The following is a 13,840-nucleotide window of genomic DNA, read 5'->3' as shown; positions in this document are numbered from 1 at the left end:
TGTCCCCTTTCAAGCAGTGGTCAGCCATTTAAAGATTTGAGGTCAAAGAACACCACAATCAGGTTTATGTTTTAAAAGATCCTGTAACTTAGTAATTCTTAAGTCTGGCTCACAATGGAATCATCTGAGGGGATTAAAAAATACTGCTGCCTGGTGGCCATCTGATTCTAATAGAATAAAAACCTCTGGGGTGGGACCCTGGCTCTAGTCAGCTTAAAAGCTACCCCAGGTGATTCTAACATAAATCTAGGCTTGAAAATCATCGACGTAAATGGTGTGGGAGATGAGGTTAGAACTAGCACCTGTCATAGAGTGGGCCACACTGACGTGACTCAGTGTAACTCCAGGTTATTGCCTCCAAACCTAACACGTTCATGCATTGCATCAATAGAAGTATAGCTTCTGAATGAGAGAGGGAGTTGTTCCTGCTCTCTTTGCGTTAGACCCAGTGTACCTTCAAAGTTTGTTCACTTCTCAGCACCACACTTAAGGAGGAAATTAAGGAAACTGAAATATTCCCAGAAAAAAGCCATCCAGGTGACAAAGGGAATCTAAACCACAATGGAGAGAAATGGTTCAGTAGCTCCAAATATGTTTAATCTACAGTCAAAATATCCTTTGAAAAGGATAACGTAGGAATCTCAGTTTTCAAGTAAGTCAAAAGATGTTATTTATTCAATGGGGAAAAATGAGGGTCTACTATATACCCATCCTAGACATTGGAAAAATGGCAGAAAAATGAAGTAGACAAAAATCCTTGCCCTCATGGAGCTTATGTTCAAGTGAAGATTGAAGTTTTCTGGTTCATGTGATCTTCAATATCATAATTTTTAGCCGACTTCTGTGATTAGCAACTATAGAATATGTTATAGGGAAACATATTTTAGTTGTAATTTTAGAACATTAAAAGTGGAAATCTGTGAGAAGCAAAGAGGTCACCATGTATGGAAGGATTCTAGTAGGAACAGCCATTGCAGAAGGGATTCAGGAATCTAATGGTAAGAATAAAAAGTGTAATAGGAAGCAGACTGATGAGGAGTCCTTTGCAAAACTGAGAACCAAGTAGTCCTATCATATTAAGTACTAGCAGTGCTTACATAGTTTGAGCATTTACTGTGTGCCATGCACTTGGCTAAGTGCTTATCACACAATATCTCACGTAATACTCATAACACTCATATAGGTGGAAAGAATAAAACTGTCAAATTATAATTTTTAAAAAGTTAAAAACATGACATATAAATATGAAATGAATATGTCAGATATTTTACTTGACTCCTTAATTAGTGGGGGAATTGGTGTGATGGTAAGACTGGTTCCAAGAACATTTGAAGAGCTCAGTATTTACAGGTTTGTTAACAAAGGTATGCTAGCAGAGATTGCTACATTAGAAACAAGACTGGTAATGTCCTGGAGGGCAATAAATCATCACATTTGAGGTTATTTTCTCTACTGGAAAGAAATTATTTGCATCTTTATCAGATAAAAGTCTCCAAGTTAACATGTACCTGTAATAAATCTGAAAACGTTTTTCAATAGCAAACTAAGTTCAACAAATGACATTCCCTTTAAATACTTCTTGAGAGGGCCTGTTAAACAATTCCCACGTATGATATTGGGGAAAAAAAAAAAGGACTACATTTTGGCTTTATTTTTCAAGTTTTGCATAACGTTTCTTAACCTTAGAAGAATTAATACATTTTCAGGATTTTCTAGCTAGCAGTAATAAAGCTGGGTTTCAAACTGAGATCTCTCCAGATGCCCACACTGAAATGAGCCACGTAACAAGTCTTTGGGGAGACATGAGGGCAGGGTCTTGTGAATCACTTCAGCATTGTTTGATTAGGGCTAAGCATCAGCTTGAGTTTTTTTTTTTTTTTTAATTGATTACCAGAACATTCCAAATTAACTTCTTCAACTATTTAAAACTTATTTTTTCCCCCAAAAGAAGCAGGGCATAAAACGTGAATAATAAATAATAAGCGGTTCATTAGCCATTTGCTACCACTGGCTCTAAGACAAAGGCTGTGGAACCCCATGTAGAAATCTGAATCTTTAGAATTTGTAGCAGCTATTTTCTCCGAAAGATTTCTTCCTCAATTTGTGAGATTTTATTTTGCTGTTGTTGTTAATTTAAGACTTTGCCGTTTCCAAACATGGACATTGTTAATAGTCTTCTATTTATAGAATGATAATTTTGAGCTCTTAACGCATAAAGAGAAAGGCCAGTTCTCTAGAGTGACACTTTGTTCAGCCTCGTGTAACTGACTGCAGATTTGATCTTGCTGTTTTTCTTTTCTGTGAGTTAATCTCAAGGAAAGACTTCAGTGTTATGTTTAGGGAATAAATGGAAATTAGCGGTGTGGCTGGGTTAATGTTCCAATAAGGCTTCAGGACGGTTCTCCAAGTTTAAGGTGATAGGCCCCTATTACATAAAGTTAAAGTAGCAGAAAACTAGCTACTCAAATACTTTATTCTAGAACTCACACTAGATGGGAGAGTACAATTTTGCTTTTAGGTTAGAGAAAAGGTTTGACTTTTGCTCCATTAAAAAAAAAATAAACCGAAATGTATTTATAGGCAGTCATAAATGCTTTACACAGATTATCTCACTGAATCCTTAACAATTCTATCAGTAGATTCTATTATTGTTCCCATTTCACAGATGAGGAAACAGATTGAGAGAGGTTAAGCAAGCTGACCAGGGTTTATAGCTAGTAAGATGCAGAGCTATGATTAGACCAAGGCTATCTGATTAGAAGGCTAGATGATATCACCTTCCCAAATTATGCTGCAGTAGAGAAAGCACACAGAAAAAGAGAGCACCAATCTCATTTCTAGCTTCAGCTCTGGTATTAACTGTCTTTAAAACCCTAGACAGGTCATCTTATTTGTCTGGGCCTCTACTTCCCTCTGTAAAATGAAGGGTAGAAACAATTTGGACTGGATGATCTCTGGGGTGTCTTCCAACTCCAAAGATCTGATTCTGTAATTGCATCTTGGCCTTAGATGTGCACACACACCTCCCCACACTGCCCCCCACCCCACTGCTTCCCAAGGTGAAAATCTAATCCTGCTGAAAGCACCCACTGTAATTTGATGCTAAACTCAAGACCCCTGAATCCTATGACTTACAACATCCCCTCAAGAACATACAACACTTAAACTCTGGCAAGCCAGTTCTTTAGAATAAGTTGCCAATGGGATGTGATTTTTGGAAGTAAAATGTTAATAGCAAAACAGAAAAAAGAAACAGTTCAAAACAAATGTTCCTCTCTCTTTAAATCACCTCTTTTCTATAATGTTACCTTGACAACTTAGCTCTGGCTCTTGAAATATGGGGGTTTTTCAGTGTGGGAGAAGAGGGGTGTCCTCCTCCTGTTTTGAGGTTGCATGGAAAGGGAAAATGTCAAAGGCAGAGCACCAAATCCAGCAGAAGGTACACAGGGCATCTTGAGGGAGTGTCGTCCAGAAATACTCACAGGTGCACAGAATTAGGATGCATTCTGATTCAAAGTACATTCTTTTCTTTTCTGTTTTCCATAACCATAACACACATTGCAACAGCCTATAAAATGTTACATTTTTGGACCAGCACTTTTACAGAGCAGAGAGCAACAAAAGTGCCTGAAAAATAATTGCATTATTTTTAGTTGCTGTAGCAAAAGATGTACACATCAGGTTGAGGGGACAGCTCCGAAGAACTGTACCAGTGTGGAAATGCTAAAAATATTGCTCCCCCTCCAGCCATTGAAATTTTGAGCAAAGACTTAGGAAGCGGCAGGTAGGGAGATCAAATTAGAATTTACATCTCTCAGCTGTAATAAGCTTGTTATCAGGACTGGCAAGAGCTCAGGGGGCTGACAGGGGGCAGCTGGGGACTCAAGGGTAAGGAGCAAGTGAAAAAGGAGCAGTGTTGAGCAGAAGAAAGAGAGGACTTATCTCCAGTGTCTAGCACTACAGAGCAGAGGCTGTGTGGAGAATGGCTGAAAAATCAGAATTGGTTGTAGAAGCAGTTTTCTTTCTGGTTGTGAGTATGAGCCCGGCAGACACCATGAGCGCTGTTGCAGGGGAGTGAGCCTGTGCTTGACACATGTGTTTCCCATTGATAACTGGAGACAGCCCAGTAGCTGTGAGTCGGTCTGACAAAGTCATATTGAAGTACAGAGTACGGTTTCAAAGCAGTCAGAAAAAGAACGGGAATGCTGTTCAGGAAATTCTTCAGGCATGGGCAGGGACTTGGCTGCAGTTCTGCAGTTGGAAAATCTGACTGGGGCAGCTTCTGAGCACAGGCTGGGCCTGCTCACACTCAGCGGGCCGAGTGGCCACCTCCTTCAGAGCTGCTCAGCACGCCCTGGGATCACGGGCGGTTTTCATCGGCCGGTTTGTGAAACGGACAAGAGAGGTAGGGTACTGTTCAGTTCTTGCGTTTGCACGCGTCTGTTCACTTTCTAAGCTGTCTGCCTGCTATGTTTGCAGGCACTCCGAGTTTTTAGTGTGTGCATGTGTGTGTGTGTGTGTGAATTAGCAAGTTAGAACTCGGGCATGTAAACAATTGGCGTGGGGCTCCAATCTGTGCGTTTCCCCCTTTAAGGTCTGATTTTCAGCAGGGCAGAGGACTTTTTTTGAAAGTTAGGATTTAGCTGGCAACATTATTGTGTAAAGAGAAGTATGTGAATTCCTTATGTTGTCACCCTGCTCCAACCGTCTGTAACTTTTCCTTTCTGCATGGAAGGGCCATTCACTGGCAAGGAAGATAATTTTAGATGAAACTGTCTGTGTGCTTTGCTTCGCAAGAGTTTTAATGGGGAGGTTTTTTGTTTGTTTGTTTTACATAGCAGAAAATGGCTCTCATTTTAGGAGGGAATCAGAGTTTGAAGTTTCTACGTTGGATGACACTTTCAGAGTGTCGAAACAGATATGTGTGTATGGATTTCTAAAATCTTTTATATAGGAGTTTCACTGTCATTATCTGGGATTTGACTGTCAGTGATATATTTGCCTAAGAGTATGCTGGATCAACGTTTGTAATTCTGTTTCTATAATCATTTCTAATTTTCTCACTTGAAGTAATTTGCAGTTTTACTGTCAAAAATACTTCCGTATTTTAGGAAACATAGATAATAAAAAAGTAACAGAAAATGGCAGTTTACTCAAAATACTTCTTAAAGGACAGAGACATAATGGTGTGAATTTTATTTCATTGATTGCTCGGTCTTATTTTGCACCTTACTGAAAAAGAGCTTTTTATAAAAATCAAAGTTTTGAAAATTTTCAGCACAACAGGGGTCTCAGTTTTCTTCCTCAGTTTTGGTGCTTCCTTATCAACTCTATTGCAATACAGATATTCTCTCACTGGAAAGCTATACCTTGTTTTAAGTACAGCATTTAGAAAACACACAGTACAATATCATTGCATTTGAGAGACTGGTTCGGCCCAAAGCCAAGCTAAACCTTACAACTGCTTTACGATTACTAGCGCAGCAATCTGTGACAACATTGGTTTTTTCCGAAGGGGGCTTGGCGAAGAGTCTAGCTGGGGAGATGGATGAATGAATGGAATCTTGGATACTTCTTGAGGAGCTGAAGAGTGACTAGACCTCTTAGGGTGGATCTCTGTGACAACAGGTGTGCATTTACTTGTGTCCTACAATCTTTAAACAAGTAGCTAATAGAAGAGCCTGAGGTTAATGCTGAAAGAAAAGTGAAGAGTCAGCGTTTCTCATTGCTTCCTCTGCATAGGACCTAGAATGAGAAGGCACACATTCTGTCCTGTTGGTAGAAGGTCAGGATTTTCAGCCAGCAATTTTCTTTTTTCTTCCACAATGTTGTACTTAGAGGAGGGAACTGGGACAGGACTGGCAGCAGGCTATCTTTATTCTAAGAGATGGCTCATGAACATTTTCTTTTATTAATTTCATGCTTGTATTGGAGTGGTGTGGGGAGGGTTTGGGGACCTCAGGACTTGAGGAAAGGAAGGGGTTGTAGTTAGAAGTCAGGATGGGCTGTGACCTTATTTTTTTTCTCCTAAAGTGCCTAATGAGTGAGAAAAATGCCAAGACAGATTAGGAACTGCCACGAACCACAGCCAAGCCCACTGCCAATGAAAAAGGGAGCCTTCCATGAGCTCGGGTGTCATACTCCTCTATATTTAGCGTGCATCAAGCATTGAGCAGAAGAGGCATGAAATAGCAACTCCAGGTTGCAGGATTATAAAGAGCAGTGTCTGAAACTTGGTAGAAACTCTATAATTTCTCTCATTTTTAGAAGTAAAGTAGGGAAAAGTCAAGCTCTCTTTGATATCTGAAGAGAAAGAGTAAGCAGCAGAAGGGAGAAGGATACAGAGGAAGAAATCCAGGGCAGAGGTGGAGGCAGTGAAGGGCGAGGAATGGCCACACCACAAACTGGGCAGTGAGGGTGGAGGGAGGAGCCCTCGGCACAGGAATGAAACACACATATTAGGAACAGCCAAAGCCACCAGGCACTGATTTGTTGGACTGAAAGTGTGCAGATACTCAGTGGCCTTGGTGAAGAGAATTGTTTTAGCCACTTCACCACAGGAGACTGCATGGTCAGCCTGCCCTGCCTTCTGGAAGTAATCAGAAAGCACATTTTGCAAGAATGGTATTGCCTGAGGGTTCAGATTTCCTAGGCAAGGAGGGGGCAGGCTCTTAAGGCCTTATTTTTAACCCATATTTGTTCCTTGCAGAGACATTACTGCCGGGAGTGTTGAGTGAAGGGACCAGGTGGAGATGGTGAGTAATTCCCGGGAGCAAAGCTTGTTCAAGGCCCTGCCCATGGTCATTTTATTATTAACATAAACTTTCGAAAGAGAGAACAAAGTGTTATATATGCCTTATCCTGATGAAGACATGTCTTTAATTTTACTTTTTTATTTTAAAAAATCTCCAGGCCAGGCACAGTGACTCATGCCTGTAATCCCAGAACTTTGAGAGGCTGAGGCGGGTGGATCACGAGGTCAGGAGATCGAGACCATCCTGGCTAACATGGTGAAACCCCATTTATACTAAAAATACCAAAAATTAGCCAGGCATGGTGGTGGGCACCTGTAGTCCCAGCTACTCGGGAGGCTGAGGCAGGAGAAAGGCTTGAACCTGGGAGGCAGAGTTTGCAGTGAGCCGAGATGGCACCACTGCACTCCAGCCTGAGTGACAGAGCAAGATTCCATCTCAAAAAAAACCTCCAAGGGCACATACTACATTGTTGACTGTATATGTGTTGAGCTTCCCAAATCCAAAAATCTGAACTCTGAAATGTTCCAAAAGTTGAAATTGTTTGAGCACTGACACGGTACTCAAAGGAATTATTTATTGGAACATTTCAGATTTTGAATTTTCAGATTTGGAATGTTCAATGGTAAGTATAATGCAAATATTCCAAAATCCAAAAAAATCTGAAGTCGGAAACACTTCTGGTTTCAAGCATCTTGGATAGTTTCCTAAGCCACGTCTGAGGAACGTGCTGGTACTAGGGGCAGAAGTGGGGTTGAGAGAGGGAGGAAAGGTAGAGGTGGTCAGAAATCTTAGCTCAGGTTTGGCTCCATTCATCTTCAGATCTCAGGTTTCCCATCTGTAAGATGATCTGATACCTCTGAATTATTTTCTGTTTTCACAACCTATGATTTTTGTAATTCTGAGACTCTTGCTTTTCTTTAAGAATAACTCTTAGTCTGTCTCCCTTAAGGGTGGGCATCTTGAGTCATTTCACCCATTTCTTCAACTTTTGCTGCTCTCTTTCTCTTCTCTGAACATATTTCAGTGAGCCTTCTCGTGACAAAAACTATGGCTCATTGAACTCAACTTAGTCATCTGAACAATGCACATCCATGGTGAGGACTTCACACATCTGTTAACCAAAAAGGAAGAGGGTGATTGTAGGGAGAGGAAGCACAGCAAGAAAGAAAAAAATGGAAGGGGGTATCATCTTGCTGTGGAAGAAAAGTGGTTATATTGTGAACTGAACTCAGGGTCTGCCTCAAACGCAGACTGGGGTCCTGGCTGTGTGGCCGTAGGCAAGTTACATCATCTCCAAAATGTGTCCCGATTTCCTAATGTCTAAAATAGACATGACAATAGTATCTGCCTCATAGTGTGTTGTGAGATTGTACAGATAATGCACTTAGCATTGTCCTTTGCACACAGTAAGCACTTAAATATGTCAAATATATTAATACATATAGTTAAGATGAACTGAGATAGCACCAGGCAAATCGACAAAGAGTGAAAAAGGTAGATCGAGGTAAAAATGAAGAGTTCAGACAATCAACAAAGGAGAGGATGTTTTACTCTGAATTGTCTGGGTTACTTTTCCTATGTTGCCCAAATTTCTCTAGAGATTCCACATTTCCCTTTGTTTCACTTTTCTTGCCACACAGAAAGGTCTTCATTATTGTTTCAAATTCCTGTTGCAGAGTGTGAACTGCCTCATATAAAGGAAACCATGTAAGCTGTAGCCTCTGACCTGCCTCTCAGACAGGTCTGTAGGACCAGGGAGGAGCATGTCACCACGGTTCACTTAGTGTATAAATCCTGTGAGATTGGTTTGCTCAGAAAGCTTTGTTGGAGGTTGTATTAATGGAGCTCAGGATGTGTAGGAGGGTATGGATGCAATCACTTTATTCTTCTTTTTCACTGATAAAGCAATGGCACCTATTAGAGCAAGCACAATTCCCTAATAAAAACTATATTGCCAGGGATTAGAAACTCCCTCCTTGCTCAGACCACTTTTCCTTGCCAGTATGATAGGATCAGACTGTCTTGTGAGCACCTTGACTTCCAAATAATATATTGTGAATGCCTGGAAACCCTGCTGTTACTTGCTGGAGTTGACGTATTCAGCCACCGAAACTATTCTTTGAGTTCAGAGTAAATAAATATCAGGGTAAGCGCCTCTCTCTAAATGAATCATTCAACAAAATCTTGTACTAACCCTTATTGGGATTGTGGTATTGGCACTGCGTATTCAATGAAAGAAGGTTGCTCCAGGGTAAGGACAGCGGGGAACAGAGCCACACTGTGTTCCTTTCATTCCTATTGTTACCTGTGGTTGACTGCTCTTCTCTCTCGTGTTCTACAATCTTTCTAGCCCTTTCCCTCTATTTCTTTATTGAGTTCCATTCACCCTCGCAAGTTTCTTTTCTCTTTGTTATTTGTTCAGTGTGTGCTTACCAGTACTTATCTGCTTCCCTCGGGGGTCAGGAATATTGATAATAGGCTGGTGTCTGGACAGCATAATTTTTACCAGGTAATGAGAAAGATTAACTCCTGGCCGGGCGCGGTGGCTCAAGCCTGTAATCCCAGCACTTTGGGAGGCCGAGACGGGCGGATCACGAGGTCAGGAGATCGAGACCATCCTGGCGAACACGGTGAAAACCCGTCTCTACTAAAAATACAAAAACTAGCCGGGCGAGGTGGCGGCGCCTGTAGTCCCAGCTACTCGGGAGGCTGAGGCAGGAGAATGGCGTAAACCCCGGAGGCGGAGCTTGCAGTGAGCTGAGATCCGGCCACTGCACTCCAGTCCGGGCGACAGAGCGAGACTCCGCCTCAAAAAAAAAAAAAAAAAAAAAAAAAAGATTAACTCCTAACATTGGCTGAGACCTTCAAAAGTTTGTGTCCCCACCCCCCATCTCGGATGTTTCCAGGCTGCTGATCCAAACAGCAGGTCATAAGCCAGCAACCCAAAGACTTGGACTGTGGGTACGTTTTGACTCACCAAGTGTTTTTTTGTTTGTTTGTTTTAATTGACTTAGTTACCAAACATTTAAACATCCTAAGATATCATGATGTCAATCTTCTAGAAAAAGCTGAAGATGACAGGCATTCCCTGTGTAATTTCTTGGGCACAGTGGCTGGTGGGCTGTGGTCAGCTCCTGTTCTTTTGAGAGGGCATATGCCCACCTCATTCATTGACCCCACCATCTGACCTGTACATGTTTACATTTGTCTGCTCTATTTTTCTAAATAGAGTTTCTCAACTGATCCAAAGAAAGTAGACAGTGATTTGAGTGACCATGTTCTCTGTTCTCTCAAGGGTGGTGCATATTCTAGATGCATGGGAGAGAAGTTAGGGCATAATTAAGTCGTGGCTTCATTCTCCCAGAGAACACTATTGAGATGGTCTAAGTCTCTGTTGAGCAGAGTTGCAGGAGGACGGTATGGTGGCCGAGAATCCAGGCCTCAAACTTAGAACCACCTCATCGGATTATAGCTAAGACTGAAAACATTAAATGTGATAGAAATCAGAACAATCACCACCTCTGGGGATGGGAATTGATTAAGAGGAGGAACAAAGGAATTTTCTCGGGTGATAGAAATGTTCCCTCTCCTGTTTGAATATTATTCCCAAAGATGTTCAGATTTGTAAAACTCATTGGGTTATGTAGCTAATATCTGTTTATTTTACTAGAAGTAAACTATACCTCAATAGACATACATATGTATATACATATCTACATGAAAGCATGCAAAGTGCTTAGAAAAATGCATGCTGTTTAGCTATTTTATCATGCTTGTTTCCAGAAACTTTGATTAAAAAATAAATAAATAAATAAAATGACCAAAAATGAGATGAGCATTTCCTTTCAGACGACAGGTTTCATTGCAAGCATTTGAGAGGACAGGTAATAGCTAAAGATTCTTGCCAAACATAATTGTCAAGGTAGAATCTACTGGATCAATTCTAATTTTATGAAACTATTGAATCACTATAGAAGGATGTGCCTAATTTGTTGTAACTGCTTTTTGTGATGCTGTAAAAATGTATAGGTTTTAGAGACATATCAAGCATGGTTTATGACCTGAGACACAACACCTGTACTTAGAGTAACTTGCACTCTGGCTGGAATAGAGTAGTCACTCAATAGGTATTCAATAATGTGTCTTAAAATCAATATCCGTATTGAGAACTTCTAGCTAATACAGTCACAAAAATATCGTTTTCATTAGTAATCACATTGTTATAATCAATTATTCACATCTATCTAGAAGCATTGAATATAAGAAATGAACGAACTGATTTTCTAGCCAAACACTCTGGGTTCAAATGCTTGCTATGCCTTTAACAAGCAAAGAGATTTGGGGTAGATTACTTAACCACTCTTTCTCATTGGCTCAACTGTAAAATAGAAATGATTGTGAGGCAGGTACTAATTATATGTCTGTGAGGATTAAATACATGTAGAACAATGACTAGTACATAGTACCATTATACAAGTGTTTGTCATTTATGTGTGCTTTTTTTATGTTAGAAAAGTGATTTTTTTTTTTTTCAATTTGTCTCTAAGTATTGCTCAAAAAATCTGTGTGTAGATGGTTGGTGAAAGTAATGTGAAACCAGGAGTTCAAGCGGAAAAGATAGAAACCTGGAATTTATGGGGAACATTGGTTTTCAGTTTAGCAGACTTTGGTTTTGTTACTGCCTTACTCTGTGACCTTAATTAAGTCACTTCACCTCCCTGAACCTTGTTTTACCATCTGTTTAAATAAGGATTTGGATTTTATATTGTCCATGTTCCCTTTAGGCCCTGTGTGTCACTCTCTAATCTCAAGTGTTTGAGTCATGTCCATTATTATTTTATTACACAGCTTGGTCCCCAAGCCACAGAAGAGCTGTAGTAGCTTGACTCCTATTGTCATTATCTGGTTCTGGTGGGAATCATCCATGGGGTTTTAGAAAGCACCGACCTTGTACAACACCAAGCAGCTGGTTTGTTGAGAGTATTTACCACTACTATTAAGAAAGCTAACCACAGAAGTGGCTATGATGGGGTAGACATAGCATTGTTTCCATATGAAAATGGCACCATTATATCTGCGATCAGATGTTTGAGATTATTTTGCTGCCCAAGGGCATTCAGTTCATATATTCTTTTCTGGTCCTCACCTTGCAACATCAAGGACCAGGCTAGTTTTATGTAGAGCCAAATCTTCAACAATTCTTGCAATGCCTTCAAGTCTTTGTTCAACTATAGCCTTTTCCATGAGGTCAACCTTTCCTATGCTTTTAAATATTGAGCCTGCTGTATTCCCCAACCCCTGGTACTGCTGGTCTATTTTTTGTGTGTCTTTTTTTTTTTTTTTAAGGAGGTGGGACTTTTCCTCATAGCATTCATCTCCTTGTGACATAAGTGTAATATTCTCTGGTGTTTCGGTTTGTTTTCTGTCTCCCCAACACTACCTCTTTCCACCGCCATGAGATCAGAACTCTTTGTTCTTGCTCATTGATGTATCTCAGATGCCTTGAACAGCATCAGGGGAGGAACTGAAGGACAGTACATATTTGCAGGTGGTGGCAGTGTTTCAAATGCATTTCACACTGAATATGCGTCTATGGTAATTCTAAATACCTTACTTTGTATTCAGGAAAAGTTAAGTCTTTTTCTCAGCCTATGAGTAATGGAGAGAAAACCCGGCCTCAGTTTAAGTTCAGACCCTAACCAACTTACTAGCTAGGGGTCTTTGAGAATACTCTTGCATTCCTTAGGACCTTAGTTTCTTCATTTATGAAATGGTTTTAATTATATTGATCTCCCATAGTGTTGCAGGAATGTATGCACTTGTGTATCTGCTAATTCCTGGTAGTGCCATTGTAGTGATCTTGTTTATCTGTCTCCTTATCACTACCTCTTACCATCTCTTTGGAATCTCATGTGCCTTCAACATTGACACACCTGTCTCTTCCCCCATCATTCCCCTGCACACTCCATCCCCCTTCTGCCCTCCAAGCCTTCTATCCTCATGTTGTTCCCCATGGGGCACCCTTGTGCAACTGGCTGCTTATGCTGAAACCTTGGGGTTCTCCTTGACTGCTGTCCTTTTCGACGCCTCTTGTCTCAAGCCACAGAGAATCCTATTAGCTCTGCTTTCCCACAAGATTCCAAATAGGGCAACTCCCCACCTTCTCACCCACCTGTCTGTAGGCCTGGGTCACTGTCACCTCTCTGAAGACGATTGCAGTAGTCATGGGCCCCTGTTCTCTACACTTCATTCTCACTCCTACAGCCCATTCCCTAGAGAACACTAGAGTGATCCTGAAGTGAAAATCTTATCATGCCATTTCCATGCCTAGGTTCTGCAGTGGTTACTGTTGCTTTCTGTATCATACCTGAAGTTTTTACTGTGGCTCTAAGCTTCCGCTTCTTTCCCCTTCTGCCTGTACCCAAGCTTATTTTCAAACATCCTCCTCCGGTCCACTCTGATCTAGCCACACTGTCGTCCTGGCCTGCCAAGCGAGCTCCTGCCTCAGGGCCTTTGCACTTGCTGGTCCAGTTTCCTCCGACTGAAATGTTTCCCCAGACATCCTCATGCTTTACTCTCTTGCTTCTTCGTGTTTCATTCTCAGATCTCTCTGGGATGGACAGGATTTCCCCAACTATCCCTTAAACAGGAGCTCCTTAACACCTCAGCACTGTTCCCTTCTGCTGCTTCTCTGTTTTCTTCACAAGGCTGATTTCCAAGAACAAGTAGAAAAAGTCACACGTTCATTATGATAGGTAACGAAAAATGACTGGAAACAACCTCACTGTTTGTCGCTGAGCTGGTTAAGTTAAATATCATAGATCCATACCATTTAAAACAGTGTTTTTTTTTTATTTGTTTTTTTTTTTAATGTTTTTATGGGACTATCAGTTAAGTGAACCAAGTTAGATTTAGAACATTATGTAAAATATGCTCTTGTTTGTGTAAAAAAAAATAAATGTGCGCATGCACTGAACATCTATATTGAATAAAGCCTGAATAGGTATTAAACATTTCTATAAGGATAAGAAATAAGCTGATAATACTGGTTGCCTCAGTGCAGGGAGGCTGAAGGTATGAATGAG

General features: G+C 40.8%; 1 protein-coding gene across 3 annotated transcripts in view; it reads left to right on the top strand.

Annotated features, from left to right (window-relative positions):
• SGCD (sarcoglycan delta) overlaps positions 1-13,840 on the top strand; it is a 1,048,938-nt gene that overhangs the window by 607,798 nt on the left and 427,300 nt on the right. Inside the window, exons 1-2 of one of the 3 annotated variants that reach the window (XM_033180495.1) lie at positions 3,930-4,405; positions 6,710-6,755. In XM_033180495.1, the coding sequence (XP_033036386.1) occupies positions 6,753-6,755 (3 nt within the window). In that variant the 5' untranslated portion in view covers positions 3,930-4,405; positions 6,710-6,752. Of the gene's footprint in view, positions 1-3,918; positions 4,406-6,709; positions 6,756-13,840 lie in introns of those variants that run through there. The other 2 variants (XM_033180496.1, XM_033180497.1) reach the window with 2 other exon arrangements.

This window comes from Trachypithecus francoisi, unplaced genomic scaffold, assembly GCF_009764315.1.
Source record: "Trachypithecus francoisi isolate TF-2019V2 unplaced genomic scaffold, Tfra_2.0 Lachesis_group2, whole genome shotgun sequence".
NCBI lineage: Eukaryota > Metazoa > Chordata > Mammalia > Primates > Cercopithecidae > Trachypithecus > Trachypithecus francoisi.
The sequence above is the reverse complement of the archived record's forward strand: the minus strand, read 5'-3'. Positions and strand labels throughout refer to the sequence as shown.